Raw genomic sequence first — 21,983 nt, 5'->3', positions numbered from 1 at the left:
CGACGAGATTGAGAATATCTGCATATAGAATATACACTTTATTTGAAAAGAGAAATATTTTACAAAATAATTACCACAGAAACTGCATTTTAGTTTCCTGACCCCTAACCGACTCCACTTTTTTTTATTTGAACCATAGTAACATCTTGCTCTTATGCATTAAAAAGACAGACATTTAGAATCTGGCATGGTGAAGCTTAAAACAGTTGCTGATTTATAAGACCATGAATTTGATCAATGAAGGGAAGGAGATGCGCCTCCTCCACACACCATGTAACCAAACGAATCCCTCTATTTGGGAGTGGCAGCGAGCGCATAATGCCAGCTGGTACAATGACAGAGCCTTGAATGGGGACCACTTGGACAGGTGGACCCCACTGATAGTCCACATTGTCGAATCCCAACCTCCCCCATTCCGACATAAAGAGTGTGGCGTAATTTGGTTTAGGTGCAAAAGGGTCCTCCTCATCTTTATTGCCACCTTTTATATGGTCACCCTTCAAGTACTTAACAAACTCTAGAGGTAACCTGGACTTCGCTTCTTGAATCAGCTTTATCACTTCAATGATATTCACTGCTTTTCCAAGTGACTCGCATGAAGTTGTAGTTGTCACTGGGAAGAAACAGTTCCCGTAGAAACCATTGGGTAGAGGAGGGTCTATTAGGTGTCGACAATTTGCAAAGAACACAAGCTTCACTTGGGTATTGGGACCAAAATTAATGGCTCTTGTTCTGCTGCTCCAAAACAACGCAGCAACAATTTCGAAGGTAGAACAACCTCGACTAGTTACTTGTTGAAACTGTCTTTTCAGCCTGTTGATTTGATCCATAGTAAAGTCTATGTTAGAATGCTTTAGCTTGTAGTGTGGCATTTTAGGTGGACCTGTTAGAGGTAGTTTTGGCAATGCATTTGGTTGAGGAGAGGGTGAGAAGTTCCTGTACCACACTGGTTCAATGGTGGGTTTTTCAAGTCCTCTAGCTATCTCCCCAACCGCATTTAGAAATTGTGCAGCACCAAGGCCATCACATATGCTATGGCTGAATACCAGGCCTATCACAAAACCCCCACACCCAAATTGTGTCACCTGAAACAAGAAGAATTTTCTTACCACCAAGTATGAGTAAACCACTGTTGAGATGCATAAAATAGTGACAAAAATTTAAACTATGCATGTGTCACTAAATATTCATTCACATAAGAGCTGTTGTGCCAACATTAACTAAGCTAGAATAAGCCATTCTTAAATGTAAATGTTTAAGCATTCTGATTCTAGCAAACTCAGGTGTTTATGCTTTAAGTTCCTTCAATTTGTTTCTTTTATTAGTGATCTTGACATTTTTTGGAATGATATTCCTTTTAGTGGTTACGATTAGTTTCTATTTATTTAATATTGGCTTAGCTTATGGAAATAGACGACACTGTTGTCATGTATGATACAACTATTTAAACAAGCCTTTCACGAAGTTTGTAAAATGATACCTGCATTTGCACAAGGGGATCAATGTGTCCGATCTTCGGAATGTCATCAGGAAGAAGATTACCATAGGGAATAGACTCTATTTCATTAAAGTAATTGATGGAGTCAAGTGTGCAATCTGTTGATGCCTCAACATACCACACACCATCACCCGAACATTCGATCTGGAGGCACCGCGGATTAGACTCTTTGAGCCGTCCTGCAAGAGGGTAGTAAGGAACAAGTGCTAGGGACAATGCCTCTCTTATGGCCCTTGTTGCTTCAGGGCCATATCTAAACACATGCAAGGTTCTAACGTTGCATCTTAGAACAGGTAATTTGTCTATTACCGACAAGTCTAGTGTGACCAATGGTGTCTCCTTGGCAGGTTTAACTAGGTCTCGTTTTGTTCTAATCACAGACATTGCCATGATAATCTATATAGAATAGAATAAAAAGAATAGCTTAGTAAGAGCGCTTAGTTTGTATGATTCCATGATCCATTGTGGATAGGCATTGTTTATAGATGATTAAATTTGCTTACTTTTAAGCTTGAGCTTCTTGGCCTTTAAGATTAATTTTTGTTTAGTAGGACCTTAAACTATTTCCTCAAGTCTAATTCTTGCCTTACATATTCCATATTTTATATACATTCGGAAGCATATATTTTGCTTTGGCGTCAATGAAAACAAGTTTTGAGCAAAAATTTATTTGATTGAATAATAAGTTTGAGAAAAATAGTTAAAAATGAAGCTTTATTTTATGTGATTAAATTAATTACAATTTCTTCTATTTTATGGTTGCGTTTGTATCACATGTTTCTATTTGGATCTTTGAAGCAACTCAAGCAAGGGGTCTCTCTTTTTTACTTTAAGCACATTCATACGTTTAAAAAAAAAGCACATTCATACGTTACTTTACTATGTTTATGTTTTAAATATACATTTTTTTCTTAATAGGCCACTCCTTATGTTTCCTTTAAATGCACATTTATTTTCTTCAAAATTTCTATCTCATGTTGTTCAATGTAAGTTTCAATCTCTTTCTTCATGTCTCTTGTTTGATTCATTTCACTCGCTATCTCTTTTAATTCTATGGACCCAAATCTCATAACAATCATAACTCAAGGTCCCATGGTAAGTGGATCCCATGTTCCCTAGATCAATCTTCTTTGTACTTTTTGATGTGTGTTATTCGTCTACTCATGTCCCAAATCTCTAACAATCACAATTCAAGGTCCCATAGTAACTGTTACTTTTTTTATTTATTTAAAAATCGCATTAAATTTTTATGAATGTCACATAACCACCTCTTCAACCTATTTAAAATCCGACTAGCGGGAGTAAATACTGTCCCAATTTCTGTAACCTATGTTAAGAGTTGTACAATAGAAGGAATACTGCAAATGCATGAATATAAATTTATTTGTTGGAAAATCTCTATATTAGGATTAACTTAGAGTCAATTAATTTTTTTACAGTGTTAGAGATTTTATTCAAAATTTGTTGGGCCATATGCTATTAGACTATTTAGAATACGTTCTAGAGATATATATTATTAGACTATTTAGAATGCGTTCTAGAGATATATATGTAGGAAAGATAAAACAAGTCAAGGTTAAGTTTGTCCGTTTATCTTGTTATTTTTATGGATTCAGTCGTGGCTTCTATTCCACCCTATTTTTATTTTTTTTGGCTAGTGAGAGTTTAAACTAGGTGTACATGATATTTGTCACTTAAGTTTTATAGGTGACTGAGCATGTTTTGCTCTACCTCTAATTTTTTTACCGACCAAACCAAATCTTTTAACCAGCTCCCTCTACTTTGTTTGCCCCGTTCTTTTAATCCAATGGTCTTTGTCATAATAGATCTATTTGAACACATGTGCTCATTTGTACCACCAAAATATCTGATCTTTAAATGTGAGAAAGAGTGTCAAAAATTCCTTGTTAAATAAAATAAAGTACGAATATAAGTTTATTAGAGAAAAAATTATTTTATAAATTAGTTTTATAAGAGGCAAGTATGAACCATTCAAATTTGAAAGTCATGTATATCCCTTCAAGAGATTGAGTCCCCCATTTAGGATCCTTGTATTGTACACCCCAATCATCATCTACTCCATATTTTTGTGATAAAACTTTCAAGTACAACCCATTTCCATCAATCATTATCCTTAAATATCATTTCTTCAATAAAACAACATTAATCACGTTCAATTTTATCACACCTAAACTCCATTATATCTCTAACCAAACCTTATCTTTTTGATAAAATGAAATGAATTTTGTAAAGCCTCATCACAACCTTCCTCTTCTAAAAGACATTTTGAAAAAAATCAAACTTTTAACAAACCAAACTTTTTCTAGCCTAACAGACCAAATTTAATTAATTTTTTTCAAAACCTAATCAAACAAAGATATACTTAACTAACTTCCTAATATCATAGCTAATTAGAGGATTCCTACTTTTAAATTCTAACTCTATTACGGAAAAAATAAAAAAATAATTCGAAATGTCGAAAATTTACGGAGTAAATTGAGTTTTAAATTTGTTGGAATATGTTAATCGTTGATACACACGTTTATCGCCGAACTCGAGAGAAAAAAAATCAATTTTGATGGATTTTGATTTTTGAGGTTGAGAAAGTGTGAGAGTGTGAAGAAGAAAGAAAATGAAAAATGAGGGAGAACAAGAGTTTGACGCGAATATAACAGAAAACAGAACAACTTTAAAATAAAAAAAAAGGTACTTTCGAAAATATATCTAAGAAAACAGAGATATTTTTAACAACGCACATGATGCACAAGACACATCCTAGAGCGAAGTTAGAGATTCTCTTACTTTATCTCTTTCTTACTTCTCTCATTAATTTAATAATCCCTAAAGTTAAAAAATTAAAAATTAAAAATTAAAGATACAGCATTAGAGAATCTGATTCTAGAATCACCTGTTGTTTGTGATGAGCAGACGTGGGATGGCCCCACACAACTGACAATTTCTCATAACTCAAAAACCAAACTCTATGTCACTATTCCCAAACACACTTTCAAGTCCACACACAAACCGAATCTCATCTTTCTCACCCGTTCGTTTCATGTTCTTCTTTTCTTTTCTGCTATGGAAAACGATCCATTCCTTCTAATCAACCCTCAAACCTCCTCCTTCACTTCCTCTAAATCCTTCAGCGACTTCACCACCTTACAACCACCACCACAACCACCACAACAACCACCATCAGAAATTCAATCCTGCAACTTCACTCCCCACCACCACCAACAACCATTCTCTCCTCCCAAACAAAAAAAACTCAGCCGCTGCAAAACCGCACCGGCCATGTTCATTCTCCCGAACCTAAAACCACCCACCACCAACCAACCTCATCTCCCCAAACCTCAAACCAACTCCATCATCCGACAAGGCGTTTGGCTTCTCCTTATCTACCTCTCCATCGGCGTAGCCATCTACTCTTTCAACACCAAAAACTTCTCCGGCATAGAAACTCACCCTATCGTCGACGCACTCTACTTCTGCATAGTCACCATGTGCACAATTGGTTACGGTGACATAGCTCCATTAACACCAACAACCAAAATCTTCGCATGCGTTTTCGTTCTAGTAGGTTTCGGTTTCGTAGACATACTTCTAAGTGGCCTTGTTAATTTCGTTTTAGATTTGCAAGAAAACACGATTTTAACCGGGCTTCAAATGGGTGCTAGGGAGGGTTTTTCAGCTAGGGATTACATTGTGGATGTTGCGAAAGGTAGGATGAGGATTAGGTTGAAGGTTGGTTTGGCACTTGGGGTTGTTGTTCTTTGTATTGGTGTTGGGAGTTTGGTTTTGTGTTTTGTGGAGGGTTTGGGTTGGGTTGATTCGGTTTATTTGGCGGTTATGTCTGTTACGACGGTTGGGTATGGGGATCGGGCGTTTAAGACGCTTACCGGGAGGTTGTTTGCGGCGATATGGTTGTTGTTTTCGACTTTGATGGTTGCTAGGGCTTTTCTGTATTTGGCTGAGGCTAGGATTGATAGGAGACATAGGAGATTGGCTAAGATGGTTTTGCATAGAGAGATTACTATTGAAGATTGGCTTGCTGCTGATATCAACAATACTGGTTTTATTAGGTAACATAACTAAACTTCTTTACCCTTTTTTGTTTTAGGTTTAGTGCATATAGTTTTAAATTGGGGCTCGTAATCGCAATTGTGGCTGCAATGCAACAATATAAAGGGTTTGAAGATCCCTGCCATAGTATTTTAACTGCAATTGCAGCTACATTGATCAGCCGTATTTGTCTGCATTTTGTTGCATTATCGTAGATCATTAAATACGGCCTATCACATGGCTGCAATTGTGGACAAATACACGATTCATGGTCTGCATCATATCATAATTGCGACTTTTTATCATTAGTATTAGTAGTTTATAATTGTGGTAGCTAGATTGCATTCCGGTCGCATTGCAGTCCTTGTTATTTAGAAAACTATGGTAAAATACAGCTGATGTGGCCACAATTATAGTCTTGATGCTGAGGCCTTGATTTGGCGGCTACATCAGCCCAACAAAAGATGGGGCGGGACGAGGTGTACATTATTGTGGGGTGCAAGACTAAAACCTTCTTGGTCTGTCCCGCAAAAATTCGAAGGTAGGGCGGGCATGTGGGCTTTGCATCTTTAAAGCCTAAAAATTGCAAAAATTTATGTTAATCTCCGCATCCGGAAAAATCCGAAAAAAACTGGGCGGAAGGAAAGAATCCGTGAAAAAGTGCAGGAAGACAGGGGCATGTCCAACGGGTTGGACCCGTTTTTCCACCCACTAGCTAGTAGAGTTTTAGATCAAACAAGAATACAACCTTGGATGCCATAACTTGAATATTCTAATTAAGTTTATTTCCTCTTAAAAAATTACAATTAGCTACAATCATTCGTCACTAATCATGATTTCTAGATATATATCAATATATTCTTAGTCAAAAGAAGACATAACTTGAATTTGTTTAATTAAGCATTAGCTTAGATGGGATTGCCTTTTAGTCTTGTTTAATCACTAGCAGACATTTGATTGGCAAAGTCACTTTCTATGCATGATTGTAAACAAGTAGGGGCAGAGTATGAGTGTGACATTCATTCAATAAAGGATTCAATAATGTATGCATTATTCAATTATTTTATGTGCTGATTGTATGGTTTTTTAAGATTATTTTCTCAGTAGAAATTTTATTGATTTGTTTTCAGTAAGTCAGAATATGTGATCTTCAAGCTGAAAGAGATGGGAAAAATACAAGATAAAGATGTAATGCAAATTTGTGATCAATTCAGGAAGCTGGATCCCTCTAACTGTGGGAAGATAACATTACCTCATCTCTTAGAGGGAAGAACATGACATAAAAAAAAATATAATTGTTTACAAAAGCTAGTGGTGAGACAGAATCAATAGTGCAAAATATACATGTATTGTTGGGAGAGAGATTTTGTACAGACATTAGAATTGTGGGGATTAACATGAAGAAAGTTACTAGAAGATGTATTTTTTGAAATCTCTATAAAAATATGAAAAAACCCATTTGTTGTAATATTTCACAACAAATTTGATAAATATTGCTAATGATTAACATTTCCTGCGGATATATCTATGGTATTTTAGGATATATCTACGATATTTTAGGATGAATTCAAAGCGGAACAAGGTGTGTCTAGAAGCTAACTCTCAAACACCATAATTTCCTACACAAAATTCTTCGTAATTGAGTTTAAAGCGGGACAAAGTGTGTCTGAAAATTAACTCCCAAACACCATAATTTCCTACGCAATTCTTTGTAGTATTCTTTGTAGTATGAGTTCAAAGTGGAACAATCCGGAAGTTAACTTTCAAACACCATAATTTTCAATTCTTTGTGAAACTTTCTGCAGATTATTTTCACATCAATTTTTATAGAATTTCTTAAGTTTACACCATTTTCTATTGATATACTTTCAGTTTTTTCACAGGCGATATTCTAATTTTAACTTATGGACCAACCGTTATAATCATTTTATAAAACCATCGAACCACACGAGTACAAGACATTTTCGGGCTATTATAAGATTTTGGAGAAATTTTTAGGATGTACTATGAACAACTCTCATGCATTATAAGGTTTTGGAGAAATTCTTAGGATGTAATGAACAACTCTCGTGCAATTATGTTATGATTAATTAATCATTATGTTAATTATTTTATTTGTCTCCAATCCTATAATATAAATAAGAAAACATACCTATTTATAGAACATATACTCCCTTCGTTCTATATCATAAGAAAATTTCATCTTTTTAAATTCCTTAAATAATTTTCATGTCTTTCTAAGTTTATGCATGATATCAAAGAATTTAGGTTTTGATTTTTTTTTCCGATTATGTTTATGGTTTTAATTTCCTCTGTTTGTTGGTTAGTGTCGTTTCCGTTTGATTTATATTCCTTTACTCCCATTACTATCCACCGTACAAAAACATTTTTTTTTTGAAATTGACAAGGTTGATCATTCCTCATATATTTTAGTGAAATTTTTTCTTTTTTCTTTTCAATTTTTGCTAATTCTACTCTCATAGTGGTGTTTATTTTTTAACATTATGCTATCACAATGGAAAAATTAGAGGACACTTTTCCTATTATAGCTATTCTCAATAGTTCTAATTATTACCAATGAACTGAAGTAATGAGAGGATTCTTGAAAGGTCATCCATCCACTTTGACGTTATGTACATGCCCAAAACGGTTGGGATGATGTTGATTTCTATCCTGATCAGATTTTAGAGGATGAGTGAGACAATTATAAATAAAGTGTTTATCTGTCTTGTGATATCGACAATAATTTGAAGCACTGACCTTTTTCATGAAATTATTTATGACATTCAACAATGGAACAATCAGAAAAAGAATGTTCGTACTTACGACAATGACAACGACAACAAAATTTGATAGTTTTATTTGTAGTTGTGAAGGCAAAGTCAACTTTGGGGCGGACAAGTCCTAATATAGTTTCTTCATACTTGAGACAAGGAAGAATATTCTCTAGTGTAAGTAAAGTGTTCTAGTACCGTAAGGATGCTCATACCCGTCCATAATCATAATTGAGAACCATCAAAAACTGAATGAGACAAATACGATTTCGATGAGTCTCATATGTTTTAGATTAAATTCATCTATCACTAATGAATCTTTTGATTGTACTTCTTGTTAAACTGCTAAACAACCAGCTTTATCATTTAATAAAATTACTTATGTTTCAGGTTCACCATTTGCTATTGTGCATTTTGATATTCAGGGACCTGCTCTCACATCACTATGAGAGATTCTCACTATTTTGTGTTATTTATTGATGACTATTCTCATTTTAATTGAATATACATGATGAAAAATTTGGCATAAGATTCTTGAAATTTATACTAACTTTGCCAAAATATTCAAACACACTTTTCTAAAACCATTAAAAAGAATTATGGAGATAATGCAATGTAATATCACAATTTTAAGCTCATGTCTTTTTTTGTTGAATATGGTATTTTATATGAATTCTCTTTTTCATATACATCATATCAAGAAGGTCGGGTTGAGAGAAACCAATGTCACCTTTATGACTTCGTTCTCAGTAATATATCACATTTTGAACATCTTTATCACACTAAACCAGATTACAAATTACTTAAAGTATTTGATTGTGCTTGTTTTATCCTCCTTTAACTTCATAAATATCTTTATCACACTACATCAGATTAGAAATTACTTAAGGTATTTGGTTGTGCTTGTTTTGTCCTCCTCTAACTTCGTGAATACTCATGCTCTTTTTTGTTTCTTTCTTGGTTAGCTTACTGAACAGACATTTTATTGATGTTGGGACTTAATATCTCCATGCATCTGCATCTCTCGTCATCTTATCTTTTAGAAACACATAATTTTATCTTCCTTGTTGAAGTTTACGTCAATCCCGTCCACTTCCAATCCTCTATTTACTAATCTTGATGTTCACTACTTTCCTAATAACACATATGCAAGTTTTAACACAAATGGAAGATCTTCTTGCGACCTTTCAACCCTTCCCAATGTTTCATCCACTTTTAGTGATGATGTTTTAGAGGTTGATCATGCACTGCTCACTATTGAGCTTCCTTCGAGAGGTAATAAATCCACCTGCCCTTTCTTCGTGATTATCATTATTTTCCACTATGATTCACCTTCATGAACCACAATCCTATAAGAAAACATCTACAAATCCTCACTGACAGTAAGCTATGCAAGAGAAATTATAGGAATTGGTGAAAACCCACACATGGGACTTTGTTTAACATCATTCTAATAATCCTCTTATAGGATGAAAATAAATATAAAAAATAAATACTTTTTTGATGGATCTATTGAGAGATACAAAGCCTGTCTCGTTGCGAAATGATTCACCCTATAGTATGCTATTGATTATGAAGAAACATTTGCTTTTATTACATGCATCACCCCTGTTCAAGTACTTGTTGTCATTGCAGCCACTCGTAATGGTGAGTTAGAAGAAAAGGTTCATACACGTCCTCCTCCAGGATATACTTGTTTGACAAACAAAGTGTGTCGTCTTCGTAAGATTGTATATGATCTAAAACAAGCACTTTGAGCTTGGTTTGCTAAATTTCATTGGAACTCCAGACCAACAAACTGATTTTTTTAATACAAAATCTCATTCTCTTGGTCATTTCAACACTTTAGTATCCATACTCAAATTGATTACATCTACTACACCCACCAAAGGTCAACAGAAGGCTAAAAGCTCAAAGAGTGCTAGCAAATTTACCTATGAATACCCACCAAAGATTTACTTACATCGACAGTGAGAGTTAAACCACAATCTCTCAATGCACGAGACAATTTGTTACCAATTGCGCCAGCCTTTTTTCTTTTGGTATAAACTGGGTATCCTCTGCGTGTAACTGCAAAGACTAATCCCTCGAGTCTTGTAGGACCATAATACACAGAAAATTCTCCCACAAATATTTAACACTGCTGCGTGCTTAGAGATGAATTCGAATTTAGGACCTCTAATTAAGCTGAAAGAGATCCCCGCAATTCCATCCAACTGCACCAACTTTTATGTTAATCACTTTATTTGTTTTTTTCTTTAGTCTTATAACATAAATATGAACACAGTTGTGCATGAAACACACAATAAATATACAAATCTTTCTTGTATGTTCAAGGTAAATAAGGAATGTACAATGAAGAGGATCTTCAACATGCGCTTTTAGTACAACTTGAAACCTTAAAAAAGTAAATTGGGGCCTCGACTCTGAGTTCGACACATGTTAATCCCGTCAGAGTGTTACAATGTGATTTATGTGGTGAAGGTCGCCAAAATGGTCATTGTATATCTGAGAGTTACGTTGCAGAGGCATGGCATGCGAGAAACTATAATGAGCCAAACCCTTCCTTCAATACCTATCCAAGATGGGTTAATCATTTGAGCTGTAATTGGGACAATAATCACTTTCAAAGTTTCATCCTAGAAGAGCCTCAAGATCAACCACTAACGATATCATCTCAATTAGAGGAAGTCTTGGTAAGTTTTATGCAAGCCACTTAAGCAGATTTTGATAGAGTAAATAAGAATAAAAAAGAGATGATGAAAATTCAACAGACAATAAAGAAGAACACAGAGGCCTTCATAAAAAATTTAGAGGCACAAATTGAGCAGTTGTCAAAGCAAATAACAACTCATGCTAATTCAGGAGGAGGATTCAATGGTAACACTATGGATAACCTGAAGTGCTATTGGTTTGAGAAGTAGTGTGGCAGATACACCAACACAAGCGAGTGATGAAAAGAAAGTGATGGTGGAAAGTGATGTTGAGAATGAGAAAAATGAGGGAGAAAAAGTAAGATTGAGAGTAATGATGAGGTTAAAGGTTGGACTCTTAACCAATTTGACAATAAATAACCATTTAGGCGGACCAAGAAAAATATTCTTAATGACCCTAATCCTATACTCCCCAATTATATCAAAGTATCATAACCTTTCTTGAAAGAGAAAGACCTAGAAGGCTAGAAGAAGGATGAAAAAGAAGACTTGTGCACACCAATGGATGAATAACTGAATTAGGGATAGAAAAATATGAGTTGAAGAATAGCCTGGGAAAAGAGCAAGAAACCCAAGAGAGGATGGTATGATTATGGATGAGGTTTCAAAGGCAAAAATTTACATAGACATAGATATCCAACCTAAACATCTTCAACCACAACATGTCCCCAAGAGCTATTTTGGAAACAAAGCAGATGAAAGTGAAGAAATTGATGAAGTATTGGACTTCATCTATGCTTTGTCTGCTATCACTGAGCGGAAGAAGATTTGGGAACCACATCATCAATTCCTCAAGTTCATGGAAAATCCTACCAAACAAGAGGAAGAAGAAGGATGATATGTTCTTCGTATTATTTATGCCGCCCTAACAGAGAAGCAAAAGGTCAAGCTAAGAACCTTAAATAAGAGTTGCGTGCGGTGCAACCCACGATTTGGTAACATATTTTATTTTCAATCGATTTAGTTTAATTTCACTCAATTTTAAATTTCAGCATGTTTTGAGTTTTTAGTGTTTTGGTATTTTTAATGTGTGTGCTGAATGTGTCGAAAATATAAAGAGAAGTGGAAGCAGCAATTGACTTCGTGACTTCTTCCGCCCAAATGATAGTTTCTAATTTAACAGTTTTAGCAATTGGCTTCGTGCTGAATGTGGATTGAATGCTCATACACCTCCCACATAACCATTGCTTAACCACTCTCAAAGACTCCTCCAATGTCGTAAATAAAACTAATCATTCTCAATTGCATTCTTTATTGCCCTTTTCCATTCGCCACTACATATGTTTAGTGTCTTAAGTGAGATTCCATACGAGAAATACCTTTGCTCTCATCTTTATCGTTAGGACAACGATGGAACTCTCGAAATGGACAATGTAAACCTCCTATTTGAGTAGAAAACATGGACAATGCAAAATTGTGCTTCTCCTATACTCAATATAAAATATGTCTAGTTGAGGAATTTTCACAGACACGTTGTAGACAACAGGAAAAAAAACATTCTGCTCTGATTGTGTTGTTGTCTTGCTCTACATCATTTTGTAGATTGATTAATGTTAAACCAAGTATTAAAAGATGGAATGATCTTAAAGAGTCAAGGAGAATTATGGGTGAAAAGAATCTTAAGAAAAAACTGGGATGGAGTGTATTGAAGTAAAAGGGGTTATTCAAGGATTTGTTTACGGATATATTTCACACTATGAAGCAAATGAAAATTTTGAGACGTTGTGTAGAAGGTAGATTAAGTACAGCAACATAGTTGTTAGTTTAATGAATGGCAACATAACATATGAACCTAAAAAAAAACATTAATGTAATATGTACATTGCTTTAATTAGGGGTGGTAAACGGGTATAAATGCCCCGCAAAAGCCCGCAAAAAATGGGATGGAACAGAACGGACATAGTTGAAGATGCGGACATATAACCTTATCTCTCCCCGTTAAAAATGAGGATGGGGCGGACCAACAGACATTACACATTTTAAATTTAAAAATGCAAAAAAATTATGTTAATACTTGCTGCGCCCTCAAAATCCTATAAAAAAAAGGTCAGAGCGGACATACATCTTTTAGGGTGCGAGTCTAAATCTTTGACTCGTTCTGCACTAAAGTGCAAGTAAAACAGATATGTCCAACGAGCTGGGTCTGTTTTACCACCCTGATTTTAACATAATTAAATTTTTTTTTAGGGTGAGTGGAGTAATTATTTGAACTAGATAAATATAAGTTATTGGTTTATGATTTAATTATTAATGTTTTTTATTTTTTAATAATAAATTAATATAAATAAGTTGATTTAACCTATGCATCGTCACAAAATCTAAATATTTTGTGAAAACCTTATTAAAAGAATTATGTTATGTTTTTCTTTCTACCATGAAGTTTCTTAATGTTGAGGAAGTACGTTTTATCTTGTGTGTCAAATTGATATAAATTAGATCACTATATTAAAGAGATTTGAGACCCACTTTTGAAAGTGATGCTGATTACATATATCCATAATTTTTTTTTATAAGCAAATTGGAATTAAAAAGCACTAGGGGTGCTTAACCCAAATACAAGAATACAAAAACCGGTCGGTGTAACAAAAACTAACCAACCTATCACCGAATAATCCAACTAAATTCAAAACGTAAAAAAACCGGGATCTAAGAACCAATCCTCCCGGGACCTATTACAAAAACCTTTAAAGAAAACACTAAACCAATCCCAAGATAGAGCTTTCATTCGAGATAAACCATCGAATGATTTTACATCCAAACCATTGAAAATTACTTCATTCCTACCAATCCACACAATCCAACAAAAAACAAGACCAAGGAACCACTTCAAACCAACGCCCCCCACTTTATCACAATGCTTCTCCAACCAACAAAGACGACCCACTATCGAATCAACCGCGGAATCGTCGATCAAATGTAACCAATAAAGAAAATTCCTCCACCAACTATTAGTAAAAGAACACTCAAAAAAGAGATGATTGAGATCTTCCTCGAAATTAAGACAAAAAGGGCAACGAAGCTCACTTGGATTAACCAAAATACCCCTCTTAGCTAATTCAACCTTGGTTGGTAGCCTATTCCAAATCAATCTCCAACCAAAAATGAGGATTCTACTAGGAACTTTTGTTTTCCAAAGACTAGAGAAAACCACACGGAAAGAGGATTCCAAAGAAAAAACCGGAACAACACATAAGGAGAAAGAATCATAAACATTACTAACCGAAAAACCGGAAGCATGACGCCACCACTTGAAACCATCCTCTTCCACCCTAGTGGGATGAACCGGAACTAGAAGAATTTGTAATTCTTCAAACTGAGCCGCGGCTGCCCGATCCATGGGTCTTATAAAAGATGTCAAATGCCAACTCCAAAAATCTCCATTCCAAAACCCCACGTCCTTTACCTTGCACCAAGTGTCTTCGGCTAACAAAAACAACTCCGGAAACATAGTGTTTAGCGGAATGTTACCCAACCAACGATCCATCCAAAAAAGAATGAATGAACCCGAACCAAGCTTAGGGGATATAGAAGAAGCGAACCAATTTGAAGAGGTGACCGTAGAATCCGCACCGATAGAACAAAGGTCCCTCCACCAAAGGGAAGATTTACTCCTTGAATTAAAAGACGGAGCCATGAGCATAGCTCTCTTTATATCGCCGTACCTACAAGAAAGAAAGTTAGTCCAAAAAAAATTTCCTCCCTCCAAGATCCTCCATTTCCATTTACAAAGAAGTGAAAGATTGAATCTTCCACAATGCTTCACCCCTAAACCTCCCTCCTTCTTTGGCCGACACACCAAGTCCCAACTAACCCAACACACCTTCTTCCTTCCCTCCTCACCCCCCCATAAGAACGATCGTTGTATATCAATGAGCCTCTTTACAATAGCCTTAGGAGCTTTGTAAAAAGAAAAGAAGAAAATCGGTATACTAGATAAAACGGAATTCAAGAGCACCACTCTCCCTCCTATCGACAAGTGTTTGTGATGCCATCCCCCTAATCTCTTTCTTAGTTTGTCCACTATAGGTCTCCAAGTCGAACATCTTCTAGGATTGATCGCCACCGGAATCCCAAGAAACATAATTGAATTGAAGTGTTTCCCTTAGCTTGCAAACTTCATTTTCTTATTTTCTCTTGTGGCAACTTGCTTCCAATTTCTTTAATTTTTACCAGTATACAATCATCTGAAATCAGACTTTTATTTATTTTTAGCATTTAAGGTACTCTATTTTGACCGAGTTTGCCAGAAAAGACTGTCCTATAGCATTTTTGATTTGGTTAAAAATGATTCAACTTTCCAAATTTTCTCAATCTCATCGTTTATTGTAGCTTATGCACTACCAATAAACTGGTCAGAAGTTGCGAATTCTTAATCCGACTAAATGTGGCTATTTCTCCTTACACTCAACAAGGATACGAGGCTGAATTTCTCCAAGTTTATGATCCAGTTTTCCAGATTCTATGACATGTAAATCCTCCAAAAGGATATTGGATGTCCCCTACACTCTTCTCACCTCCAAATCATAGCTGCGATCATCGCCCACAGTTCGGGGTGCTTCTTGTCTACCATTGCTAATGCCAGCTCAAACAGCTTGTTCTCCTTCCAACTCCATTCACAAAAGCTTCTTCCCAAATCATCCATGTCAGTAGCTTCACTCATATTTCAACCCTTCATGGTACGTTGATTTTGTGAAGAAACTGAAGATTTCCTAGGAATTCATTCACTATATCAGCCCTTTAAGGTTGGGGGAGTCAGATGTTGTCTGCAATATGTCATAGCAACTAGTCTCATTTATCTTTTGAAGATTTAGAAGAGTCTTTCTTTATCACAAAAAAGAAAATGTATACCTTAATCAGAAAATGAGTTTATTTGCATAAACAAAATGTATTCCGCATACTATCATAGATCATAAATTTTCTTATGAGCAATTAAACTTTTTGACATCTTTCTCTCTAAAGTGAAATTTATTTTAGAGAAACCAAATGCATGTTATTCTCATTTAGTCAGTCACACACAAATCACTATGTGCTATGCTCTTTCTCTGCCTAGCGTTTAAAACAACATACGAAACTCGTTCATTTTGGTGAGGGAATTACATAAATAAAACAGTGAATTAATGTTAAGCAAAATCTTCACCCACCGGCTTAGGTAGAAGAACTAAAAGTTGCAATTGCATCCATTTCTTCTTTCAGAAGGAGAGCGTCAATGAAGACATCAAGACTCTCTCCTAGCATCACATCTTCTATGTTGTGATAAGTGATACCAACTCTATGATCAGTTACGCGGCCTTGAGGAAAATTGTATGTTCGAATGCGTTCAGATCTGTCCCCACTACCGATCTGTACAATTCGAAACTTGAGGTGAGGCAATCCAGGAAAAAAGTTGACATACTGAACAAAATTTATCAAGAGATCTTTTGTACCTGCTCTGATCGGAGCTTTGATCGACTACTATGAAGTCTTATCCTTTCCATTTCATATAGCTTTGCACACAGTACCTTGAGAGCTTTGGCCTTATTCTGAGTAGAAATGTGAAGGCATGGTTAGCATGTAAGGATAAGAAAAACAACAACAACAACAAAAAAGATGACAAATTGTAAAACAGAATAACCACATTAGCATTGCAGTAAAAAAAAGAAGTGAACCATGCCAAACATTTCGGAATATTTACCATATGCTGAGAACGCTCATCTTGTATAGCAACCACAATCCCAGATGGAAGGTGAGTTATTCGAACAGCACTGTTAGTTGTATTTGCATGCTGACCACCTGAACCACCAGATCTATAGGTGTCAATTTTTAAGTCTTCATTTTTTAACTGAACATCGACCTACAAAAGGGGCATGCATATAATATAAGATTCTAGCAAGAACTTGTAAAAGATATTAAGCGAAGGAAGAAAAAACAGAGAGATAGAAATTGCATTTGTATGGATCTATGTGATGATTTTTATTTTATCCTTATTTTAGAAGATCTCAAGGTTTAAAAAAACAAGCATGTAAGTTCCGTATCACAGGGCATTGTTTCATAAGGGCATTTATTAATTACCTCATCGGCCTGAGGGAGAATTGCAACAGAAACAGCACTGGTATGAACGCGTCCCAATTTTTCGGTGACAGGAACTCGCTGTTAAAAAAAAAAGAATGTTACTAATTGTTGAAAGAGATGTACACATAGATTTAATGTGAGAGGCAGTGACAAATACCTGTACTCTATGAATTCCACTCTCGAATTTTAGTTTCCCAAAAACACCAACTCCTACAATAGCTGCACTAGCCTCCTGAGAAAGTGAAAACCAAACATACATCAATTGATAGACAAAAATTGGTGGTACACAATATAGTGGGAAGTTTCCAATGTATGGTGGATGCTGAAACGAACAGTTACAGTACTGAAAAACAGGTAATATTGAATACACATTAATGCATAAAATACGAACCTTGAATCCCTTCATATCAGATTGAGCTATATCTACCACTTCAAACTTCCAGCCTTTGTTGTGAGCATACTTCTCATACCTACATTATGCAAGGCAAGATCTCTTTTAGAAAACTATGACAACAGTTTCTGAATGTGACCACTGTGATAAATGTAAACCTTACATCTTAAGGATGTTCATTGCAAACAAGGAAGCTTCCTCCCCACCACTCCCTGTAAAAATAGTGTAAACAAATGGGAATAACAGAAAGTGTAAGGATACAGAAGCAAAACGATCAACAGGAGTACAGGACCTAAGACAAGTTAGTAGACATTTATTGAAAAATGTGTTTGATGAACACAAACAATAGATCTCCATTTTCAACAGTGATAATTTACCTGCTCGTACCTCCAAAATGCAATCTCTTTCATCAGCATCATCCTTAGGAAGTAATGACTTCAGCAACAAATTCTGCAGTTTTCTTACTTCCTCTATGGCTTGACCCATTTCCTCTGTTGCCATATTAAGCATGTCTTTGTCTTCAGAACATTCAGTCATTAGTGACTTCAAGCCATCAATTTCCTACAATGGTCAAAATGAGTATCAGATGATTTTCAAGAAAACCAATAGCCAAGCTTCAAATTCTAAAATGTATGGTAAATAAATCACATAGGAAATGCAAATAGAAAGTAAGCCACCTAAAAGGCATAGAAAAAAAAAATGCCGTGGGAGAAATAACAACAACGCCTTTTTCGACTAAGTGGAGTTGACTACAAACAAGAATCAAACGACATTATTGTGTTGTGTCATGAACTAAGTATATTCGTCTTTAAATACATGTTTGCTAAAGCATATATGCTTAGGTGAACACAAGAATAAAGTAAAATATATATAGCTTAAGACAGATAAAAGAACACTCTCTCCCCCCTTTATACAACAACAACAACAACCATGCCTTATCCCGCTAAGTGGGGTTGGCTACATTGATCAACTTCTGGCATAATGTTCTATCCAATACCATACTTCTATTCAAATTATTAATCTCGAGATCTTTCTTAATAACTTCTCTTATAGTTTATCTAGGTCTTTCTCTACCTCTACTTGTTTGATTCCTCTCCATTTGATCTACTATCATTACCACATAATTCACAAGTCTTCTCTCTCTCTATATGTCTAAACCTCCCAAGTCTATTTTTCACCATCTTTTCTACTATAGATGTTACCTCAACACTCTAATATTTTCATCTCTGCTACACTTACTTATGAAGGGTATATTTAGTTAAACTCCAATCTAAAATTAAGCCACACAATACTTTTAATATTAACTAACTCAACGATTCTTCAACAAAAAAAAGTCCTTTACCAAAATAAGGTAGTCTGTATTGCCAAATCATTATCTGAATATCATAAACATAAGACAAAGACATTACTTTATTGTCTTCTCCCAAAACACTTACTCAGTTATACTACATGCAATTCAAGCAACTTGGAGTTCTTGCTAAGCAAAACATGTTGCATCAACAGAATCACATAACCATAAAATTACCTTCTGTTTATCCTTCAGTTCATTAATAAGTTCCACCGAACCACTGAGCTTTCGAAGCTCCTTGTTAGCTCTTGCATACTCGGATGGCGACACTTCTGGCTGTCTTCAATCAACAACATTAATTATACATAAGATAATCATCTCGAATCAAATTAATCACATAATCATTAAATTAAACATACAAGAACTACCATCAAAACTATTCAGTATTAAACATAAAAAAAAGTAAAAAACATCAAAATTGCATTACCTGATTAATGAGATTATCAAGAGACTTAGCCCTATACTTAATAGCTGAGAATCGTTGTTCCATTATGTTTAACAGATCCGGCGAAATTTCAGGTTGAACTTCTGTTATCAAAGCTAGTGCATTCAACAAACAAAAGAATAAAAAATTAAAAGCTACAATATTTGAAGGGGGGTAAGTTACCGGAAGAGTAAGGACGATGACGGAAATTTGGAAGTGTGAGTTTGGATTTTGATTCGTATTGGTTTCGCAACCGAAGAAGATGACGGAAATTGAAAAATCTAGCATGAATTCTCATTGGTAACGCTTTTTCTAACAATCGGAGTGAAATGAAGTGAAAGAATCTCTAAGCTGTTCTTCTCTGCTATTCGCATTTCGAGAGAGTTGAAAGTGTGAAAAACCATTATAAAATCCATTGGGCCGCCATGTTCTCTTTTCACGGATTTAACCTGCGATCCCCATTTATATCATGCACCCCACAAACTCAATGAATGGACTAATTTTTTTTTTTTTTATTTTAAAATTCACTCATAATATGTGGGAATTTCAAAACCTCTAAGGCGGTACCGAAAATTCATACTTTTATCAAAATTTTTGAAAAGAGTAAGTTTTTTTATTGGAAATTTCACAATTCAATCCTTTACATTTTTATTAGAAATTTTAAAAATTCTGGTATTTTTGCATTTATTTATGGATAATCTCATGGGTTTGGTAAACCTAGATAGTGAGATTTTTACAGAATTATCACGGATAACACACAACCCGTGGGGGACCTACTTAGTTATTTGATTTTACAGTTGCATTATTTATATATTTTCTAACTCAGACTACTTAGCTCCGTACCTTTTATTACATTATATTTTATCGATTACATATTTCATAGATGAACATAAGTTAAGACTTTACAAGTAACATAAATTAACAATGACGAAACATAAAAACTTAGACACTACCAGATGATTATGGATGTTTCAACATCTTAATTATGTCGTCGACAGATTTTGAAATCTTCACATCAGACTTGATCGGCCCCTTAGTTAGCCTACGACAAAATGATCTCCACACAATCGTCAAATCTTCATCGGTCTTAAACTCAATAAGGTTGTATTTCACCCTTCCATCAGTATCAATCTAATCTTCACAAAACTCGATCTTTCTCACCTTTCTGTTATCTTAGGTAACAATCCATTCAACTTGAATGTCAAGGAGGCGAGAGATGTGGTGTCATCTGGAAGCCGAAACTCTACAAAAGGTTTATCTCCGTTGAAGTACACTTCTGCCTTAATAAAAAATTGAAGAAGAGACATTTTGAGATGTTTTTCTCAATAGATGACCCCTATTCAACTTTGGATTCATTCTGGACCACACAAAATGGTCGGTGTAATCACACTCGTACAAAATTGTCAGGAAAATCCTAACCGTTGGAAAATTAATAAAATTTCACTATAAAAAATTTTGCATTGGTTGAAATTTTCGGTATAACATGCCATTTTTGAAAATACCGATAATATTTCTAACGTATCGTAAAATTTTGAAAATCCCGGTATTAGCTGGTACTGGAAATTATAAATACACTACCGAAAATTTGTTTGTACCGAAATTTTGAATTAACTACCAAAAATTTTGTATGCATATTTGACTCCAAATTTGAACAGGGGCACTTTAATTTAATATTTTAATTTGTAACGCTTACAATCAATTAGAACAAGTATCTTAATGGTTGGAAATAGCTATAAATAAAAACATTCCATTTTGGGATCTAATAATTGATTAGCTTAATTGATAATGACACTTATTTGACACATAATGTGTTTCTAAATTTATACCACGCTTTGATCCATAATAGAGAGCTCCTGTATCATTTCAAATAATTTTAAAGATGATATTTGATCCTACTTTCTCACTCTCTCATCTTTTACTATAAATCTCTCATTTTTCTCATTTGAATTTTGCCTTAGTGCTTTGAGAGTATTCTTGTGCTTAGTGATAATTTTTATTCTAAATGAAGGGCATATTTGTAATTTACCCAAGAGTGTATTATATCTTGAGTAAAGTATCTTTTGTAAGTGGTTTTTTGGTTGTGAGTTAAACCAGTAAAAGCTCTTATTTAGTTTGGGAATTGTCTTAGGAAGTCTATGTTTGGTTCGTAAGTTTTGCCTACTACAAAAGCTTTTGTTTAATTCATCAAGATCAACCATTAAAATATGCATAAAGATTATCGAGCTCAGCGTATTGTAAAATTTATGTCAGTTAGAGACCAACCCATATAAAATCTCTTCTTGGTTCTAGATAAGTGTGTGCGAAATCTCATCTTAGTTTGAGATTAGCCTGTGTAAAATCTCATCTTAATTCGGAGTTCAACCTATGTAAAACCCTGGTTCGGTTTGAAGGATAGCCAACATTAAAATCCATCTCGATTTGGAGGATAGCTAATATAAAACTACATCTCAGTTCAAAGGATAACCAATATAAAACTCCATCTCAATTAAGAGACCATCCCTATAAAACCTCTGTTTGGTTAGGAGGATAACTAGCCAAAACTCTACTTGTTGTATGGTTGGAAGTTAGCCATTGAAAAACATCAAATCCTTGTATTAGTTCACCTTCATTTAGACCGAACCTCTATAATTTGATGGTGTCTTCTCTTTCCACTATCTTCTTTATTTTATTTTATTTCCTCTATTTTCCATCTATTTATTTCTTTACCTGCTTATTTCTTTGTTT

General features: G+C 34.8%; 3 protein-coding genes across 3 annotated transcripts; 1 reads left to right on the top strand and 2 right to left on the bottom strand.

The window, feature by feature from the left end:
* Nucleotides 1-8: 8 nt before the first annotated feature.
* On the bottom strand, nt 9-1,960 carry LOC131610476 (acyl transferase 4). The gene is made up of 2 exons (XM_058882433.1): nt 1,481-1,960; nt 9-1,085 (listed from the first exon to the last, which is right to left on the bottom strand). Exons 1-2 carry the CDS (start codon nt 1,886-1,888, stop codon nt 198-200), a joined length of 1,296 nt encoding a protein of 431 aa, XP_058738416.1. The 5' UTR covers nt 1,889-1,960; the 3' UTR covers nt 9-197.
* A 2,463-nt stretch (nt 1,961-4,423) lies between these two features.
* On the top strand, nt 4,424-7,069 carry LOC131610477 (two-pore potassium channel 5-like). Its single transcript, XM_058882434.1, has 2 exons — nt 4,424-5,580; nt 6,691-7,069. Exons 1-2 carry the CDS (start codon nt 4,577-4,579, stop codon nt 6,836-6,838), a joined length of 1,152 nt encoding a protein of 383 aa, XP_058738417.1. The 5' UTR covers nt 4,424-4,576; the 3' UTR covers nt 6,839-7,069.
* Nucleotides 7,070-15,908: 8,839 nt separating this feature from the next.
* Nucleotides 15,909-19,677, bottom strand: LOC131610475 (peptide chain release factor 1, mitochondrial). Its single transcript, XM_058882432.1, has 11 exons — nt 19,443-19,677; nt 19,263-19,363; nt 19,013-19,111; nt 17,865-18,048; nt 17,651-17,699; nt 17,488-17,566; nt 17,254-17,328; nt 17,097-17,174; nt 16,720-16,878; nt 16,472-16,567; nt 15,909-16,388 (listed from the first exon to the last, which is right to left on the bottom strand). The coding sequence occupies exons 1-11, from the start codon at nt 19,555-19,557 to the stop codon at nt 16,194-16,196; spliced, it is 1,230 nt and encodes a 409-aa protein (XP_058738415.1). The 5' UTR covers nt 19,558-19,677; the 3' UTR covers nt 15,909-16,193.
* Between the last annotated feature and the right edge of the window lie 2,306 nt (nt 19,678-21,983).

The sequence above is a fragment of the Vicia villosa genome, linkage group LG6, assembly GCF_029867415.1.
Source record: "Vicia villosa cultivar HV-30 ecotype Madison, WI linkage group LG6, Vvil1.0, whole genome shotgun sequence".
In the NCBI taxonomy this organism is placed as follows: domain Eukaryota; kingdom Viridiplantae; phylum Streptophyta; class Magnoliopsida; order Fabales; family Fabaceae; genus Vicia; species Vicia villosa.
This window is presented reverse-complemented; position numbering and strand designations above follow the sequence as displayed.